General features: G+C 42.1%; 1 protein-coding gene across 1 annotated transcript in view; it reads left to right on the top strand.

Annotated features, from left to right (window-relative positions):
- ENOX1 (ecto-NOX disulfide-thiol exchanger 1) overlaps nucleotides 1–19,693 on the top strand; it is a 299,647-nt gene that overhangs the window by 28,946 nt on the left and 251,008 nt on the right. The window contains exon 2 of the mRNA XM_082675771.1: nucleotides 4,993–5,139. Within this exon, the coding sequence (XP_082531897.1) occupies nucleotides 5,052–5,139 (88 nt within the window). The 5' untranslated portion in view covers nucleotides 4,993–5,051. The remainder of the gene's footprint in view (nucleotides 1–4,992; nucleotides 5,140–19,693) is intronic.

Below are 19,693 nucleotides of genomic sequence, written 5' to 3'. Positions count from 1 at the left end.
AAAAAAAAAAAAAGATAACCAGACGATTTTAGTAAGAAGCCAGAATTGAGAACCACTGGTGTAAGAGAAAGTTAAGGTCATTAAATGCATTCATCCATCTGCTGTTGGATGGCTTTCTACAGCTGTTTAGCGATGAAAGAAGAGTACTTCTAATAGGAGGATTAAAATGGCAACTTTCTGATGCAGGCATCCATTGCCACTTCCAGTCCTTCTCTCAAGCTACCAACCAAGGTGACCCACGATCTCCATTTGTCAGGGGCTGTGCTAGTTTTAGCACAGGAAGTCCTACACAGTGGGAAGCCCCTCAGTCGGTCACCCTACTACTAACACACATCCTTCGGATTCTACAGAATTGTTTTCTGAAAAACTTCCTCTTGAGGAGAAGGAAAAGTATTTTGGGGGTAGAAATAGAGTATTTTATGAAAATATAGAAATAATTAGAACACTTTCAAACCTTAGCAGCCTTGAGGGGCAGGAGACGTATCAAGAGAGAAAGGAAACACATCGCAACAGGTTCTAATAGAATTCCTACAATTAAAGTGAGACGGGGGCTTCATTGCATGTAGTTAATTAAAGAACATCAGAATATTCATTCACTTTTATCTCCACTATGTAGATAAATTAAGAATGATTTTGTAATGTAAGAAGGCATTAAATGGAAATCCCAAATTTGTAAATATAATCAACTAAATTATAAGCTACTTGAGGCTAGTTATTTTTAAAAGTAAGAAAACAGAGACTTACTGAAGGCTACATGGAAAGTTACTGACAGAGCATCTGGCTCCTAGATCTTTTTCTGGTAGGTTCTTTGGCCTCTTTCCTACTATATCCTTTCGTTCCCAGCAAACACTTTGCACAGTCTTTTCCTTTCAGATAAAAGTAAATGTTGGTAGATTGATAGAAAAAGTGAACGTATTTTACTATTAGAAATAATTTAACTGGTGGATTTGTAATTGTAGCATGGAAATGTATTCATCATGAACACACATTTGAGTTTTATTCTGGTTATCACGGTTCAGTCCTGCAGTCTAAGGATTAATTTATCCCACAGTTATTTTCCATTCCAGTCACGTTGGTCACCAAGCAGCCAGTCCGCTCACTACATGGTTGATTCATTTCATTCACTGATTGCCAAAGTTGCCAGATGTGTCCCAGTAATATGTCTGTCTTCATTGGCAGCAGTTCAGTGGATGCTTTGGTGATCAGCTGCTCAAGACATTGACGGTACCACATAGATGAAATGTTAAACTATACTTAGAAATATCTGGTTTCACTGGAATGGCGATAGATTTTTCTCCCACTCTGAAAGTTATATGCTGCTATACACATCACGTTTACCCTTCTTTCCTTAACCAAACGTTTACGTGAAGTAGTAAAACTCAGAGCAGCATATTACAGAATGAGAAACCGCAGATCAGCTCATCCGTCTTTTCCAAAATATGCTACTATTTGGGGGGAAAAAATGGGGAGGATTTGTAGGCGGATAAGTTTGTAATATGCCAGGTAAAACAAAATCAAACTGCTGCCTTAAATGGGGGAGGGGGGGAGCATGGGATGAAGGAGTCATATTCCAAAATTATCCAGCCGCAGAACTCTTTATTGTGAACATCTGGAGGGACGTCATCCAACCTCCTAATTTTATAGTTAAATAAACTACAAAAAGGTTAAGGAACTGATCCAAAGTCAAATACTTTAACTTTTTTTCCAGGCCTCCTTCCCACACCCCTACTTTCACAATGCTTTCCCTAATTGCCTGTAAGAGCTTCCCCGTTGCTTTTCAGTGGCTGGCAAGTTGCTTCTAGTTGACCAGCACACCAGTGATCTGATGCCTAAAAATGGAAGTGAAAACTCTTCACTTAGAGAGTGTATTTTTAGAGTTAAGGTGTCAATATCTTCTCATGTTCTGATTTTAATAGCTTTTATTTATTGGACACCTACAATATGTCAGGTTCTTCATATGCATTTTACAATTTCATCCATATGACAACCTGCAAAATAGGTAATAGTTTGTCCATTTTCCTTGTGGGGAGGTTATCAGCTCCCTGAAGGTCATACATTCAATAAGTGGAAGAGTCGGGATGCAAAACAAGGTCAGTCTGACTACAAAGTTTTTCATCTTATCAAAAAGCTCAAAAGTGTGATTACAGCTACATTAGAAGCATTCCTGTTGACAACATGGTTAACTTTTTAGAAGCTTATTGGCCCATAATTGAGTGTGGCACAGAATAAAGAGGATGACATAATTTTAGGTCGACAAATTTGTAAGAAATATACTCAGGAAAGTAAAAATACCTTCAACTAATATATTAAAAGGATAACCAGCAAGCTGACTTAAATTTGTTTGGGGGATGAAGTGAGGAATGCATATATATATATATATATATATATATATATATATATATATATATGCAGTAAAAGGGTCAGTACATAATTAGAAGGTGATCTGTATATGTAATTGTGAGAATTTCTTATGTGGGTAGTTTCTTGCTGGATAATGGTGATTTTTTTATATGAATTTTGGGTGCAAGTTGTTGAATGAATGACTGGAGTTTCACAGCTAATGTTCAGGGCAGAAATTACTCAACTGCCTTCCAAGTGAGTGATCATTGTTTAGTTACCTTAAAGGCAGATGATTTTCTGCAGTCTCTTTTCTTATTTAATAAACTTACATAGCTTTTCTTAAAATAGTTATTTATTTAGGCCAATCCTCTCACTATTCTATTTTTAAATCATTTTCTTGATGTCTGTTTCTTTCTTTTTTTCCTCCCCCCATCCCTCCATCTCTCCCTCCTCCCTTCCCTTCCCTCCCTCCCTCCCTCCCTTCCTTCATATTTAAAATTTGATGTGGCATCTGCCTCAAATTGACTGTTGGTCCAAATTTCTAGAGCCAGGATAATAATGAGAGTCTATAAAGATAAATTTATGGAGGAGTTTAACTCGCTTTGCCTGGTACTCCCTAGAAAGTCAGAGAGAATTAAAATGATTTCAGTAATATCCTACCTGAAAGTATTACAGTTGTTACGTAGTTAGTAGTTGATTTAGGGCAACACCTAAAGTTCTCTGGATAAACTTTCTAGAGTGAAGTACATAATAAGTACATAAGTACAAAATAAAATTTATAAGACTGGTAACTTGTCGTTCTGTCAGATTGAACACATGCATTTATATCTTCTAATTCCAAAAATCTCCCTAAAATTTCAGCAAAGAATTTAAAAAAAGCTATACACAGATTGAGAGTGAGAGAGAACAGAGGGGGAGGTGGTACTAAACAAGAGGTGTCAGCAAACTTTGGGAAGATGGCCCAGTGATGGAGGGGGAGTGGCTGAGGGGTACTGAGAGAAGCCCACAGATGGATTCTGCAAGGACCCTGGGGAGACTTAAGAAGGGTGTGAGGGTGAGCCTGCAAAAGGGGGGACTAGTTCACAGTAGTTACAGAGTAGTTAGTAGTCAGTAGTACTTAGTGGAACGGAGTGCAGGGACTAGCTCGGCCCTGTTCCTCTCCCACCCTCACACTGCCACTACCAAATGTCCATCCCTGCTGGAGGCGTGAGGCATAGTCTTGGGCTGAATTGAATCAGAGATGCTCTGGACTCAGGGAAACGAGGCCCAGGATGGAGAGGTGAAACCAGGAGAATTAAGTGAAACTCTGTAGAGTGAACAGGTGAGACCCTCCTGGACTGTTCTACAACGTAGCTCCCAAAGCACCTGTAGCCAGGGACAGGCTCTTTATTTTTTTATTTGATTTTTATTTTATATTGGAGCATAGCTGATTAACAATGTTGTATTAGTTTCAGGTGTACAGCAAAGTGATTTGGTTATACATATACGTGTATCTATTCTTTTCCACATTCTTTTGGGACAGGCTCTTTAGACAGCAGTTTAAAGGATTCTTATCTAGAGAAACTGAATGACTCAAAGAAATGACCTGACTTGCATTTGGAGTCCCTATCGGAATGGCTAGATTCCTACCCAATTACCTCATGGGACGCCTGCCAGGTGATACGCACACCCTGCCAGTGTTTCTAATCAGTTGTGTAGGGACTCACTGTACCTAAATATAAATAAATTGTATATCTTCTTTATATATGTGTTACATATATGTGTGAAAGTCTTAAATATAAATGAATAGTGAGAGGATCACCAGATACTGGAGTATGGCTCCCAGCAGAAAATATAGAGTAAAATATCGAGATCAGAACAGAGAGAGAGAAACGGGTGGGGGGGCTCGGGAAAATACAGATAATTCAAGAAGCGAAAGAAGAGCTTTTAAAAATCTATTATATCTTCAGAAAGATGGGAGACAATATTATATCCATGAAATAAAAGGTAAATTCTATAAAAAAAGAAACACTCAGAAAATAAGAAAGAGATCTTAGAAATTAAACTCAGAGTTAAAAAAAAATATTCAGAGGTGTAAAAGGTAAAGTCCAGCAAACTTTCTAGAAAGTAGATTAACAGGCAAAGATGGGTAGTGGGGTGAGAAAAAGAAGGTAAAAGAGGTATTGGATCAGTCCCCAAGGTTCAGCATTTCGCTACAGAGGTTCCGAAAGGAGAAAATAGATAAAATGGTGGGGAGACAAATATCAGAGAATAATTCAAGAAAACTTGCAAACCAGAACAACAGGAATTTCCAACTTTAAAGGGAAGAGAAAGTGCCCAGAACAATGGATAAGAAAATATCCTCATTAAGGTTTTTTTACTGTGAGATTTCAGAAAACCAGGGACTAAAAAGGAGATTCCTAAACCTTCCAGAGAAATAAAACAGGTCACAGATAAAAGAGCAGGAGAACCAGTGGCCTCAGACTTCTCAGCTGCAACACTGGATGCTAGAAGACAGTGAAACTCAGCCTGCAAAATTCTGAGGGGGACGAATTTTTACTTAGAATTAAATGACAAGCTTAATTAGCAAGCACGCGTGAGAGTAGAATTAAGACTTTTTCAGACATGCAAGGAAGGTCTCAACAAACTTACCTCCCATGTACCTTTTCTTAGGAAGCTACTAGAGAATGAGCTCCACAAAAATGAGGATGTAAACCAAGAAAGAGGAAACCATGGGATCCAGGAAGCGGGGGACCCAACACAGGCGAGAGGCACAGGGATTTCGCAAGATGGTGTTAAAAAGAAGCCCCAGGACAACAGGTGGGCAGCTGGCCTGGGAAACCACTAGACCGGACGGACTCAATGGTAGGCTTGTGGAGGGAAAAACACATCTGAGAGATTCATTGGTTGAGTTGCTCACGCCAAAAACGGTTTTAGTAGGGCTTTTATAGTTCCTTTGAAAAGGTCAAGAGTGATTAGTAATAGATACACACAAGAAGGAAGGAAGAAAAAGGTAGCACCAGGAAAAAAAATATTGAACAAGCTAGGAAGTGCGTTCTTATACTGCGTGGCTCAGTAGTAAACAATATTATGTGGTCACAACAATGTAAACACAGAATATCGATTTAACCCCAAATTGCAGTTTAATCAACTGGAAAGATGGGGGAAGAACGCTTGTTGGGAAGTGGTGATGGTGTAACAGTGTCAAGTTTTCCTCATTTTGCAGGGTAGTAAGACATTAGATAATCTCTAAAAATGATCATTTAAGAAATATCAGTGTACATAGATCACTTAAATATATGGATTCAGATATCAGAATTGAAAGTTAAAAGTGGTGTCCTTTCTTTGCCATGACAGGATTCAACCTCCTTGACGGGGGAGAGCTGGGTTAGACTTACTGGTTAGTCTTCCTGCCCTGGGCCAGCCCATAGATTAACCGAACTTGAGAGCAACTGCTTGGGGCAAAAGTCTTACCCCTATAGGAGGCTACTCGCTCTGGCAAGTCATTATCTTTCACAGTAAAAGCAAACCACAAACAAAAAAGAGGTTTCTGGGGAGCTAGGAGGGGGTGGTGGAGACAGGTGGGGATGGCTGGTTTTGATTATAGCCCTCTTACGGAGTACTTGCTTTTTTAAGCTACAGGCGTATATTACTTTCATAAGTATTAAGTTGGTTTCTTAAATTACTGGAATTGGAAATAGAGGTTATCAAACCAAAGTGTGCAGTACCCCTCCGCCCCATAAAAGCAAAAACAGAAAAAGAGGAAGAGGTTGATGGTGCTTTTCTTGACACCTTTCAAGACTCATTTATTTATCTCATATCTGATGGCAAGGTGGGAGCCTCAGAACCCTCTGCCAGTCTCACTCCAACCAACATCTCCTGTCATCTGCGACCACCCCCCATATTCTGTGTTTAAGCTCTTAGTGGGCTGCTTCGTGTTCCCTTTGTAATACCTGTATTTTCCCTCACCTGGGCCTTTGCTGGCTGTGCAGTTATATTCACCTTCCATTCATACATGTTCTCAAAACACACACACATACACGCACGCACGCACACACACACACACATATCCCTTCCCAAAGTCCCCTGGTTCCACCTGCATCCCTACCTGTTTATATCTCAGCCAGGATCCCTCTCTGGATCATAGCATCCTCCCCTTTCCTTTAATTCCTGTTACATTGTCTTTGGCACCAGTAACTGATCACACACTGCTTTCAATCACGGTCATTTTTTCCCTTGTCCAGTCTTTGTTAAGAGCTAGCAGGTGACAAGGGCAGGAACCATACTGCACAGATATTTATTCCTCCTACAGAGCCCGGCAGAGTGCTGACATAATCCAGGTACTGCCTCAGATAATAATTAAATGCATAAATGAATCTTTCATTAAGTGTGAAATATGTTCAGTCATATGGCCCAATGCTAAACATCTGTACCCATGTAAATAAATATTACTAGAAGGTAAGGAGTTTTTGCTCCTTATTGTTTTAAGGAAGCTTACGTGCGTTCTCCTAAAAGAGGAAGATTGTAGTCAGAGCCCAGATGGTTAACTGCTCCCTAAAATTTGTGCTTGTGCTTCCTTTGTGGGGAATGTGGAAAACTTGTCACCTGGAGGGTTTGTATTTGACTCCGCAGGGGTTACAGGGTAGCCTGGCATTGAGGAAAATGTTGCAAGTAGGTTGTCGCCTTGCCCTCAGGGTAGAGAAGCTCCTAGACACCCCCCTGCACCTGGTGGATGTAGCCCTGCCTAAGATGGGGCAGAAGGAAAACCACTAATATGAAGCAGGCATTCAGTGAATACTCAGTTATCACATGGCCACCTGGTCGAGTGGCACACTCGGGCTCCCAGCCACAGCTTCACGTCTAATTGCTCTTTCTACTTCATCAGGCTTTATACCGTGCTTCCCAAATCTCCTTATGACCACTCAGACGATCACCTAATAAGTTCAATAACAAGCTTAATCTAAAACATTCCCTTTGCTTAAGTAACAGAATGCCCATCAGTATTATGGTATATGCGCACAGTGGAGTACTATGGGGCCATTAATAAGAATGAGGTAGATCTTTAAGTTGTGATACGGCAAGGGCTTTAACACGTATTGCTAAAGGAAAATGTAAATGTGGAATAGGATGACCTCTTTCATGTCTCTGCTCAAATACCATCTTTTCCATGAGGCCTTCCTTAACCACTGCATTTATAATAGCAAATGTTCCCCGCCCCATACGGCAAGGGCTTTAACACGTATTGCTAAAGGAAAATGTAAATGTGGAATAGGATGACCTCTTTCATGTCTCTGCTCAAATACCATCTTTTCCATGAGGCCTTCCTTAACCACTGCATTTATAATAGCAAATGTTCCCCGCCCCTCCCCCCCACTCCACCGGCTTTTTCTTCATTATCATTTATCCTTATTTGACATAATGTTTATTTCACTCTTTTGCTTATGATCTAGCTCCCCTACTGGAATGTGAGGTGCATGAGGGATGTTGCATGTCTTACTTACTCCTTTTCCCCCTGGAAAAATGAATGGCTGGGTGAATGAATTTGTATGAAAAAGTTTATTATTTGCATAGAAGGTTACTATTTGCCCAGAATTTCTAGAAGGCTACACAGACCTAACGGTAGTTCTCTCTGCGCAGTAGAAATGGAAGCACATGGGAGGAAGGCAGACTTTTGTTGTTTATATCTTACCATGGACATGCGTCACTTTTTAAGATAAAGACACTAGTGTACTAGGGAATCCCGTGTGAAGTGTTTCTCGAATAGCTGTAATAAAATATAAGTTATTTAGTCAGCACCATTTATTTCTGGTCCTGAAATAATGAACATCATTCAGAATTTCTCTTCTGTTCAGAATTCAAGTTGTAAATGGTCCATGATTCAAGTCCACACTTTATATTTTGCAAAGCCTTTACCAACAGAGACATTTTATTTTCCACTGGAGTGGAACCATCTGTACATGTGTTGAGGTGGGAAAAAATTCAGGTTTGGGGCCAGATACATTTGTATCTTCTGACTTTCAGCTAAGTGACCTGGGCGGGTTACTTAACTACCCTGAGCCTCAGTTCCCTTCCCTGTAACACTGGGATAATTTTTCCTAAGAGCAAAGGATGTTGTCCAAGCAAAACAAGATGAAGTCTGTGTATTCAGGGCCAAGCAGTATCTGGTTCAAAGCAGGGTTCGGCAAGTGTCAGGTTCTTCCCTCTTCCCCGCAGAAGGTGACCAAGGGATATTCTTAGCCCTAACTATTCAAAGCATGGCCCCAACATCACCAAGGACTTTATTAGAAATGCAAAATTTCAGGACTTCCCTGGTGGTCCAGTGGTTAAGACTCCATGCTTCCACTGCAGAGGCTGCAGGTTTGATCCCTGGTGGGGGAAGTTACCCATGCCGTGGGGCGTGGCCAAAAAAAAAAAAAAATCAAAATCTCAATGCCCACCTGACCTAATGAATCAGAACCTGTAGTTTAACAGAATACCCAGGTGATTCCTATGCACATTAAAGTTTGAGAAGCTCTGTTTTTATGCTTCTTTCAAGTGTTTCAGACAGGCTTGTATTAATCTTATTTTATCTTCTGTATTTTATAAGATGTATTTTGACATCTTAGAGTCTTGCAGATGCCAAGGAGGCACTGCCCTTCCCAGGGTTAGCTAATTCCTAGAGACAGCAAACAGCTTGCCTGGGAGCACACCTTAGATTGCCAAGTGAACCAATCCTGAGGCCATGCCCACACCTGCCCCTTTTTATCAGGCTCCTGCAGTCCAGAACACTATCCCCCCTGCCCTAAGTCACACCAGGGCCAGGTGCTGGACAATTAGGAATCATCCCTGTGCCCCAGAACGCACTGAAATTATTGAAGCTATCCAGTCCTAAACCTGCTTAGCCTGCAGAAACCACAGGAAAGGCTTTTGCCCACGTTTTTCCCTTACTTCCTCTCCTCCTGAGCAACCCTGGTGCCTCTGCACGTGGCCCTGCGTGGCCTGATGTGGCACCTCGTGCCTCTTCCTCTTGGAAACCATATGTAACAAACTATCTTTTCTACGGCAGGCATCTCCTAACCTGTTCCCCATACCATACCTGCATAAAACCACAACCCTAGATACATTTAAAAACAGGGCTGCCGGGTTATATGCCACGTTTAAACTTTTTTCCCGGGTTGAATGCCACTTGCCAGTCCTTCCCATTCACCTTGCCGACTTTGGTTTCATTTGGAGAAGCGTGCAGGTGCCCAGCAGAGCCAGATGTTCTGGTGGGGCATGACTAACAGGCTGAAAACACAGGAGGGTGCTAAGCCACTTCATCAGCCTGAAGTTACTTTTAAAGAAAGATGATCAAATACAGCCATGAACAAGGTTGTACATCTGCCTAATGCAGTCTGACTACATTGAATGCCAATCATGGTCCTTAAGCCCGAGCTTTGTACACTCCAGAAACTGTTAATACAAATGATTAAGACCTATATACATTAATGTGTATAAAATAGCGAATAAGAACCTGCTGTATAAAAAAATAAAATTCAAAAAAAAAATAGTAAAGAGTAAAAACAAAACAAAACAAATGATTAAGACCTCCAAGATCGTGGAACTGTTTGAATTGAAACACACAAACTTACTTACAGTATTCTGAGATGTCAAGGAAATGAATGAAAACCTGCCATCCACATCCATTTATTTCTTCCCTGTGGCTTCTTAATATGGCGTATATGTTTTAGGTAGAAATAACTCCTACCAAGGAGTGGCAGTCATGTCACCAAGTAGCTTCCCTTCCCACATTTGCCTTTACCTCTTCTCTCTTCTGTTTTGAAAAGAATCTTGGTATATGGAAGTGAGCTAACTGAAGCTGAAGTGAATAAAAGCAAATATTAAAAGAACATAAAAGGGACTTTTCTTCCTATGACTCAAAGAAAAAAAAATGCAATAAGGAATATCTATTTCAGAAATATTCCACATGTGTTAGATAATGAGAACAGAAAATAATTTCATAGTAACTTTTCCCTTATAAAAATTTTGTACTACAATTTTATTAAGGAATTAGGATTTGATTAGCAACTTTTAATTAGAAATATTAGACAAGGAAGTTTTCCATTATTTTATGACTATCAGTTTTGCTTCCATAAAAAAATAAACCCACACACACAGAGGTAACTATGTGAGGTGACGGATGTGTTATTAACTTCATTGTGGTCATCATTTCACAATATTTGTGCACTGATGAAAAATTAATCAATAGTCGATCTAAGAAAAAAATTGTAAATTTTATTCAAACCAACCTGAGGATTATAACCCGAGAGACAGTGTCTCAGAGAGCTCTGAGAGCTGTTCCGAAGAGGTAAAGGGGGAAGGTCAGTGTATGTGTGATTGTGGAGAAGGAGGGGTCCATGCAGTCAAGCACACATCTTGGTAGAAGGTTACTACTATTTGTAAGGAACAGATATAGTTAATGGTTTTAGTGCTTTTCGAAGTATGGGGAGATGTAAGAAACTGAGCTCATAAAATTTTCTCCTGAAAATATCAGCTATCTAAGGGTCAGTTCTGCCAGTTTTCCTAGAGCACGAAGTACTGCATCCTGATCTTTGCCCTGAATTCCTTTCAGGGTGCATCGTAGGTCAGCGACTGCAGTGATCAATGACTTGAGTCTTGTAGAACTCGATGGTGAACAACATTCTTTATTTTGCAGTCCACTCCTTTTCAGCCGTAATTTCTACCAAGGTTTTGGAGGTATACCATGACCAATTTGTCCCACTATGCTAGGAATGCTCATTCCCAGGTAAGGCAAGTATTTCGTTGATGGACCACTCAGTGTGCTATTACTGGACTAGGCCCTGTTAACAGTAGGCAAAAGCCCAATTTTATAGGTAAGGGAACTGAGACTCTGTTACGGTCCAGGAGATGGTTCCCTCTTGTTGTTTCTTTCCACATCTAGGGTTGCACTATTACCATCATGGATCTTACAGAGCTCTGTATTTGGTCAGTTGTTTCAAGTCACCTCGTCATCATTATTTCTTATCAGAGGCTCAGTCACACATCTGGTAATGTAAGAAACAATAATCTTGGAAAACAGGCAGAATACAAGTAACACAATACAAGTAATATAAGAATACAAGTAATATAGCTAGTAACATGAGTAAGGTCATAAGTAGTTAAGCTAAGGACTTCCATTGGGGGGTGCCCAGTATCTCCTCAGTCTTTTGACCAATGTGGTCTGCACCAATCGCTGTCTTTAAGGGAAATGATATATTGGCTTTGTATCAATACATAAAGTGCAACAGAGATGTCTGTACATACAAGGCGAGTAGCGGGTCATCCTGAGCCCTTACGGGATTGAAACAGGAATGTTACCTTCCAAGGAGTTACATGGCTGGTGCCAGAAGAAGAGAAATTGATCTTTATGGTTGAGCCGGCCTTTCTGCCATTGGGGAGGTCTGGTTAATGCAAAAAGCAGGTGCACAGTGCACACCAGAGGGGAGGGAGGAGGCCCAAACGGGCAGAGAAAAAACTTTCTGTTTAAATTTTTCTGATTTTGCCTTCAAATATGAATTTTTATTTCATCATATGTATATCAAATCCTGTTAAATGCATGTCATACAATTTTATTTCTCAATTATACTTTGATAATGCTGGGAGGGGAAAAAACTTATTTGTCATGATGATAAAAAGAAACTTTGGCTACAGATATCAGGATTTTGTTTTCCATACCTGGCCCTATCAGATTCAACATTACAGCCCGAGCAGTGTCTAAAATTTGACTTGTGGTGTGGCCTGCACAAATGACAGCGTCACCTGAAACCACCTGCTTGTTTCTCAGTAGGTATTTTGTTTGATTGCTCCTTGACCCTTTTCCAAGAAACCTAATTTGCCCAGGGGAGTCTCACACAGGAAAAGAGTGTTTGCATCTGCTTAGGGAAATGTGCCTGAAATAATGACTTATTTAGAACGAGTAACAGAATGGAATGGAATGGATTGATAAGCCAGTTTGAGCAGGCAGAGAGCAACCCAGGCCTCGTAACTCTTATAAAAGGAGTCCTGCAGCAAAGCAGTTTGCCCAGACCGCCTGCCAAAACCCATCTCCCTTCAAGGAACGTTGTCTCTGTAAACTCCGTGCAAAATTCTGACTCCTACAAACGCCTCGAGGCACGCTATCTCAAGTTCCACTTATACTTCTAAGATGGTGCGGATTTCTCGGTTCAGCCCTGCAGACCCCAGGGTAGAAATTGCTCTCCGAGGTATGTTACCCATTTTAAACTTCCTCGAGTCCTTCAGATGACTGCAGAGCGCTGGGTGGGGGTAGTGCTGTGCCCAGTAGTTAAGGCACTTCCTTGGTGGCCAGGAGAGGTGGCAGGTGTGCTGAGACCTGGCTTCCCCCAAGAGAGAGTTGGACTCAGCTTCTTTCTCACTTAAAATGAACCAGGCGGTCAGAAGTAGGGAGTAGGGAGCCGACATCCATCTAGCAGAATGAAGGATGAATTGAAGCAAAGAAAAAAGAAGAAAAGAGAAGAAAACAGAACATTGCCCCTGCATGGCTCTTTTGTGCTGCTCCATTTCCCATTTCTGTTGCTTTGTCTTTTTTCTCTTCACTTGTCTGCCAAGAAGTTATAGTTGATTTGATTATAACCATAGCCTCAAGGTTGGCAGCTCTGAAATGTCAGAGGTAACAGAAAGCTTCTTAAAATAAATTTTGAAAACGTGCAGCTAGATTAATTTCTTTCCATCTTAATGTTTCTCCGCTATTTAATACAAAAACAAAAACAAAAAACACCACCACAGAAAACCCCACAGCCCAACCATTGACCATATTTCAGTTAGCAAGTTTAAGCTTAAATAAATTTCTGTTTATGCAGAGTGGTAAGGAGAGCTTCCCTTTTTTAAAAAAAAAAAATTAAATCTATCTTTGCACAATTAGCAAATTATTAAATGACCTTTCCTTCAAAGTCTGCAAGCACTTACTTGTTTCCACTAGTAAGAGAACATGTTGTACAAGGTTCACGTTGATTAATTGACAAATGCTGATAAAATCAAAACAGGGCTAAAATGCAGTCCACCAGCATTTTAAATTCCTTTTGTTCAATAATGTTTCAAGTGCCTATACATTTATGGTTCACCTTTCAATGAATATTACTGTCGTAATTGAAACATCTGTTGTGGAAACGTATGTCTGAAGATGACAGTCAGAAACCCCAGGTAAGACTAAACATTTCTAAATCTGTCTATGCTTTTCTGCTCAATTAAAAGTACTGATTGCTGTGAGCACTTTAAAGATGGATGCTTTATATTTTATGCGAAATGAACACTAACACATTTTAATACATTTTGAAATTCAGGTACCCTTGATTGACCTAAGTATAGTGTTCCATACATTCATAGAGAGCGTAAACCATACAAATCAGTAAATAAATGCTCTAAACTACTAGCCTCACGCCATTCACTGAAAGCATGGCATTCTTAGCTCATTGCCACCCAGCTGTTTTGGCAGCTCTGCTGGGCTCCGTTAGAGGGCCTGGAGCTTGGCTGTTTCACACTCAGATGTGTTTCAGACATCGAAGATGCTTGGCCAAACCCAGATTCCCGTTTTTTACTCATAAGCAGCTGTCCAGTAGAATTTCTTGCATCCCAGGACAAACCTGAAGGTGCCGAGGATCCCAGCAGGAGAAAATGTACGTTAGGTCACAGACTGTCCTGCAGAGTTCCCACACCCATCCTGTCGTGGTCCTTACTCCCTGGATAGACTCAGAGATTCTGGTGCCTCAAGAACCACCCTAGTTGGGGCTTCCCTGGTGGCGCAGTGGTTGAGAGTCCGCCTGCCGATGCAGGGGACGTGGGTTCGTGCCCCGGTCCGGGAAGATCCCACATGCCACGGAGCGGCTGGGCCCGTGAGCCATGGACGCTGAGCCTGCGCGTCTGGAGCATGTGCTCAGCAACGGGAGAGGCCACAACAGTGAGAGGCCCAAGTACCGCAGAAAAAAAAAAAAAAAAAAGAACCACCCTAGCATGTAGATTCAGGGCTCCACCCAATCTGATAGTTTTGTCTGGGCCATCTTCAAAAGTCCTGCCTCATCCCAGTTCTTGGGAAATTAGATATCGTCCAAAAGTGTCTTTGACATACTCTTCTCAACAAAGTCATTCTAACTCAGCAAATATTTGCCAATTCTGCTAGATGCCAGGCCCTGCGCTGGGCCCTGGGGTTGCAGATATAAACCCAGACAGACTCTCTATCCTGAGGGAGCTTACAGTATCCAATCATAACTGTCAACATTTGCAAATTGTTATTTGAGAGATGTCTTTACATAGTTTGCCAAATTCTTTTGAGTCCCCATAGGATGCCAGGCGCCATTCTAGGTCTTCAGTAAATATTCTAAATGTTTTCTTTGTCTGGTAATCATCAGAGACCACTACGTTCTGGTGGCCCCCTGAGGCAAATCCCATTTGCGAGTCTTCTGTGGGAACTACCTCAGTTGCTGGTTACCAGGTAACAGTTGTACTCAAGAGTACCACAGCTGCCAGACCTGGATTGGTCAGTGGAACTGAACTGAGAGCATCACTCTGAACTCAAAGGATGTGCCGCCCTCAGGATGGGCGTGAAGATCCTGGAGCAGGAATGTGGGGCTGGTGATAACGGACTTAAGGACAATTTGGGCCATTTAGAATCAGGCTGATTGGGGAATGTAGAGGCACATTAAACTGACAAGCCAGGGCAGAGGTCACTGGGCCAGTAAATGGTAGAATTCCAAGTGACTGACTAGAAGGTAAGGACAGAAAGCAGACTAGTGGAGGCAACCCGTTAGAACAGATCAGACAAGGTGAGTTGTTGGAGCCGGCAGCCCAGCCAGCACATGAGCATTCCAGAACCTCAGCCACTGCTGCTGGCATGGGTCCAGCCATCACATCACGAGAATGAGACATAAGGATGATAAACAGGGAGAAAACTTCTCCCATGGAACTTGGTCACAGGAAGTAAAATGTGCTTCGAGTCACCTAGATTACAGGCTGAGAGCAGACCGGGCAGCGTGGCAGAGAATTTCTGAGTTTGGGCTCATTACGTTCTCGCAGCCCAGACATCATTAAGACAGCGTCTGGCACGCGATAAACACCGTTCTGCCAAACTGACCTGCGTCCTGAGAGGGAGGCAGGTTCCAAAATGAAGCGGTTTGTCTATGGCAATATTATAAAAATTAAATTAAACTGCCCTGCCACTTAATGGAGACCAAAGAAAAGCCACAGGAGAGTCAGACACATGAGGAGGGGGACCGTTTGTCTAAATGATACATGCACTGCCCCTGTATTGATGTCGTTCCCTCCTTTGGTTTCTTTCCTGTGGGGTGGCATTTAGCAAGGAGAGGACAGAGCCGCACAGAACTGGGAAGTTGGACGTGTGTGTGGTGAGCTGTGAGCTGGTCGGAGATGTTTTCCTCGTGGGAGCATTTGGAAAGAAAGAAATGAAGAGGGAAGGGTGGAGGACTGAGGCCCTGCAGAACTCCCAGGTTTAAGTCTGCGAGATGCCAGAACTGGGTGACTTGCCTGCGGCTCGCCCAGGATCCCTTCTGATCTTCCCTCGGGAAGGCACTGCCTGCCCGTCTCCATCGCCCAGGGGCTCTTTTATGTTGATGGCAATAGCCACCAGTCAAAAGAGTGGGAAAGATGATTCCTTGTGACCTTAATAAAAGTCCTGTCGTGCTAGTGTTGGGCATCACACCCGGAAGCTGCTAAAACACAGTCTCTTTCAAAATGTCCTACATCCCCGAGTTGGGCGGGCAGGACATGACAAAGACCCCGTCGAACAGCAGTTACGCTCGCTGCCGCTCTGGCCCCTGAAGCCGTGAAGGACCGCGGAGCCATTCCTCACTCTGCACTCCCGAACCAACGTTCCCTGTTTCGACACTAGATGGAGCATTGTTATATTACAGTGGCTCTCAAGTGTGAATATGTAAAACCCAGAAGGCTGACAACGTTTCTTTAGAACATCGTAGTATTCTGCCGAATCGGAGAACATTGGGAGAGGCAAGCCAAAGCGAAGTGTGTAATCCAAACACTGGCTTTTCCTTTCCACCTGAGAAAACCGTGACCAGCCCAAGTTCATGCAGTGAGTCAGCAGCAGACGCAGAGCCAGAAGCCAGAACCCAAGTCTAGCGAGACCCAGGCAGCCCCACCGTCTGCACACCTGCCCGGGGAGGAGGGGTGACACGTGGATCTAGGGAGCCACAGGCTCAGCTCTCCAAAGCTGCCTTCTTTTACATGGGGAAAAAGAAGAGGGTTAAGTCTCCAAGGCACGTCTTCCTAAAAATGCACTCTTCCTGCATCTTGGCTCTACTGGTTGATGGCTCAGAGAGAACAGTGAACACAGTCCAGACACTTGGTTCGTTTAGCTTTTTAACCTCTCTCTCACACACAGGCACACACACCCATACACTTACACATACACGCACACCTCTTTGAAAAAATACCAATATGAATGAATTAACTTTTATAAAATGAATAAGCAAAACTATAACCTATTATATTTAGGTTCCTGCTGACTTAAATTTCCCTTAGGTTTTTAACTCCAGTTTCGTTAGCTTCTAGGCCCTGTGAAAACCCATCAAAGTCTTGTCCTCAGCCTCTCAGCAGCATCTTCACCTGGGCATTAGAGCCTCATGCTTCCTCCGTCCGGGTCTACCCAGGAGACCTTGCTTCCCCCCTTCCTTGTCCCTCTGTAGCAGAAGAGGGACACAGTACAAAATGTGAAGTCTGCAGCCCAGCCTTTATCTCTGTTCAAGAGACCAATGGGATTAAATGACTGGGAGAAAATGATGGGTTTCTCCTTGCTCTCCTCCCTTCTGACTAATAGGACCCAGCACAGAGCAAAATTCTTACACACCCTGTAGTTGATAGCTCTTGGCAGACTTTTTTCTTAGCAGACCCTCTTAATGAGATCAATTTAACTTGTATTTTAAACAGACCGAAAAGGCATGATTATTGCAGTATGCTTTTCCTGATTCCATTGGTAGCACTTCTCACTCACAAACCTACAGTGCTAATTCCGACTATTACTTCAGTTACGGAATCATTCTCTCTCTGTTTCTACCAAGGTACTTTAAGTCCTCTCCTTCTTGTTACATGTACTTCTAACCATTTAGGGTGCTTGTGAGAAGGGCAGGCCAGTGAGAAAGAAACCATCTAGTTTGTGATTTTTACATCATGTTAGACTTCTCAAACTTGAATCTTTTTGAAGGAAAACACCTTTAAACGTCTGATTTTCAACCCTTGGTATGGATGGGCTGATTTGGTTTTGGTTTTGGTTTTGTTTTTTTTCTCTGGCTTGGAATGCTCTCCCCTGCCTGGCCTAATCTTCTTCATCCTTTAAGACCCAGCTCAAATGTCATCTCTTCTGCTGAGCATCTACCCTCCCTACTCCCATGTTCCCTTCCAGAATCCTCACTCTTTCTTCTGTGCTGCCAGAACATTTGATTCATACCACGAGAATATAATCCCAGCACATTACAACCAGATATACATGTGTCTGTCCCGCCAGACCAGTCGCAGCCTACTTGAAGGCAGGACCAGCAGACGGTAGTCATCTTGCATCGCCTGCTCAGCACAGCAGATGAGGTGCCCTGGGAGTTCTGTACATATTTATGGGGTCGACTCAAATTATGGCAACATCAGCTCTTTTAACATCAGGGTTCTGAGGTTTTGGAAAGTGTGTCCAGTAAAGGTATAATTTTAAAACCATGGTCTTCTGAAATTTTCTGAAGAAAGAATTTTATATTCTTATTTTTAAGGGGAAAGTGTTAACATAAAACTCAGCATACATTGCCTGCATCTGGGGATACTGGTCATGTGTTTGCTCCCCACATCTTAACGGGATAGAAATAGTTGTCACCAATTCACTTTGCCTCGTGCAAAAGATATATCCTAGAAAAGTTGTGTGTAAAAGCGATGTCTGTAAATCAAGTTAGGTTTTAAAATGCACTGAGGGAGCAGTTTTAAGAAAATATTTTTCCAAGTGAACGAGGATAATTTTCCAAGTAAAATGGATCATTTCTGGACTCAACCAGAGAATTTGCCTGTTGTAGAGAAGTATTTTTCCTAGAATGATAAAGCCTCCCCTATATTCAAAATTCACCTGGCATAAGTTTCATGCTTTTCCATAGTCTATTTAAAACACTGGACTTACTGCTAAGATTTTAAATTTATACAACAGATATTCTTGGCTTACTAACAGTGAATAACTTCTCACTGTCATAAAATTGATATGTATTATGCATTATTTCTGGTTCAGTTAATTTAAAAATTACTTGTGTGGGCATTTAATGATTTTAACACAAAGCTGCTTGGAAGGAGTCAGTATATTATACTCTTGATCTGCAAGTAGAGCTGGGGGCTGATGTGAAGGCCTACGCAGTCCCGGAATGTGGAAAAGGGGACCAGGCACCCGTCTCAGTGAAATACGTACCATCCGAAGAACCAAAGATGTTGTGCTGGGAACTAAAGTTTTATACGAATTTTATTTAAAGGTTTCCATTTTCCTTTTTTCTAGATTGGCCAAAGGGAATTGAAGAGAGGGGCGGAGGAGTGTAAGTTTGGGGTTACTGCTGTTAGAGATTATAGTGAATGACTTACTCATTGTCCCTTCCCATTCAGAGTTCAGGGCCACCGCCACCTCTTCTCCTATCCCCCGGTGGTGGGCACAGCAGAAGTCCTTTAATAATGCATTCACTGATTTTGAAAAACAATATTCTTGGCTCTGAAACTATGCATTTAACACATCCTCAGCAAATGCCGTGTGGCAAACCTAGTTCTTTTAGACTGCAGTTCTGCAGTGCATCAATAAAGCACGCGGGTGTTGGCCTTTTTCAGTGAACAAGACGAGAAATGTTGAGTACCTTTTAAATTAAAACGCAACTTTAAATATGCGCTCTCATTTTCATGGACAGCTGAGGCCTGCCTATGCTAATACGCAGCTGATCTTAGGTCTGCGGAGGGCTTGGGAATCGGTCACACCCAGTTCATCTTTGCTTGTTTTAGCTCCGCCTGTGGAAGCACGGGGCCTGCTCTGTTCAATTCTCCCTACATTTAGGCGTTCAATTTCCTGGGAGATCTTTCTCACGCCTGGACACTTCTCTCGTGAGCATCACATTTGGACCAACGTATATGCCTCCGCCCAATTTTAATTAAGTAGTAAAGCTGATCTCTATTTATTAGAATTTCAAAAATAGATATCCCCCTCCAACCTCCACTTTAAAAAATGGTTTTATTGGCTGTGTCTTTTCTCACTCCTAAAAAATATCTAAGGAGAAACCCCCTACCTCATTGTGAGAGCTCATCCAACTTTGATTGCTGGTCCTTGGGATGAGAACACGCAGAGACACGTGGTTGCCTGGAGGTTGCGTTTACCCAAATGTGA

The sequence above is a fragment of the Grampus griseus genome (genome assembly GCF_964374135.1).
Source record: "Grampus griseus genome assembly, chromosome: 18".
Classification (NCBI taxonomy): Eukaryota; Metazoa; Chordata; class Mammalia; order Artiodactyla; family Delphinidae; genus Grampus; species Grampus griseus.
Note: the sequence above shows the minus strand (reverse complement) of the source record. Positions and strands in the feature narration are given on the sequence as shown.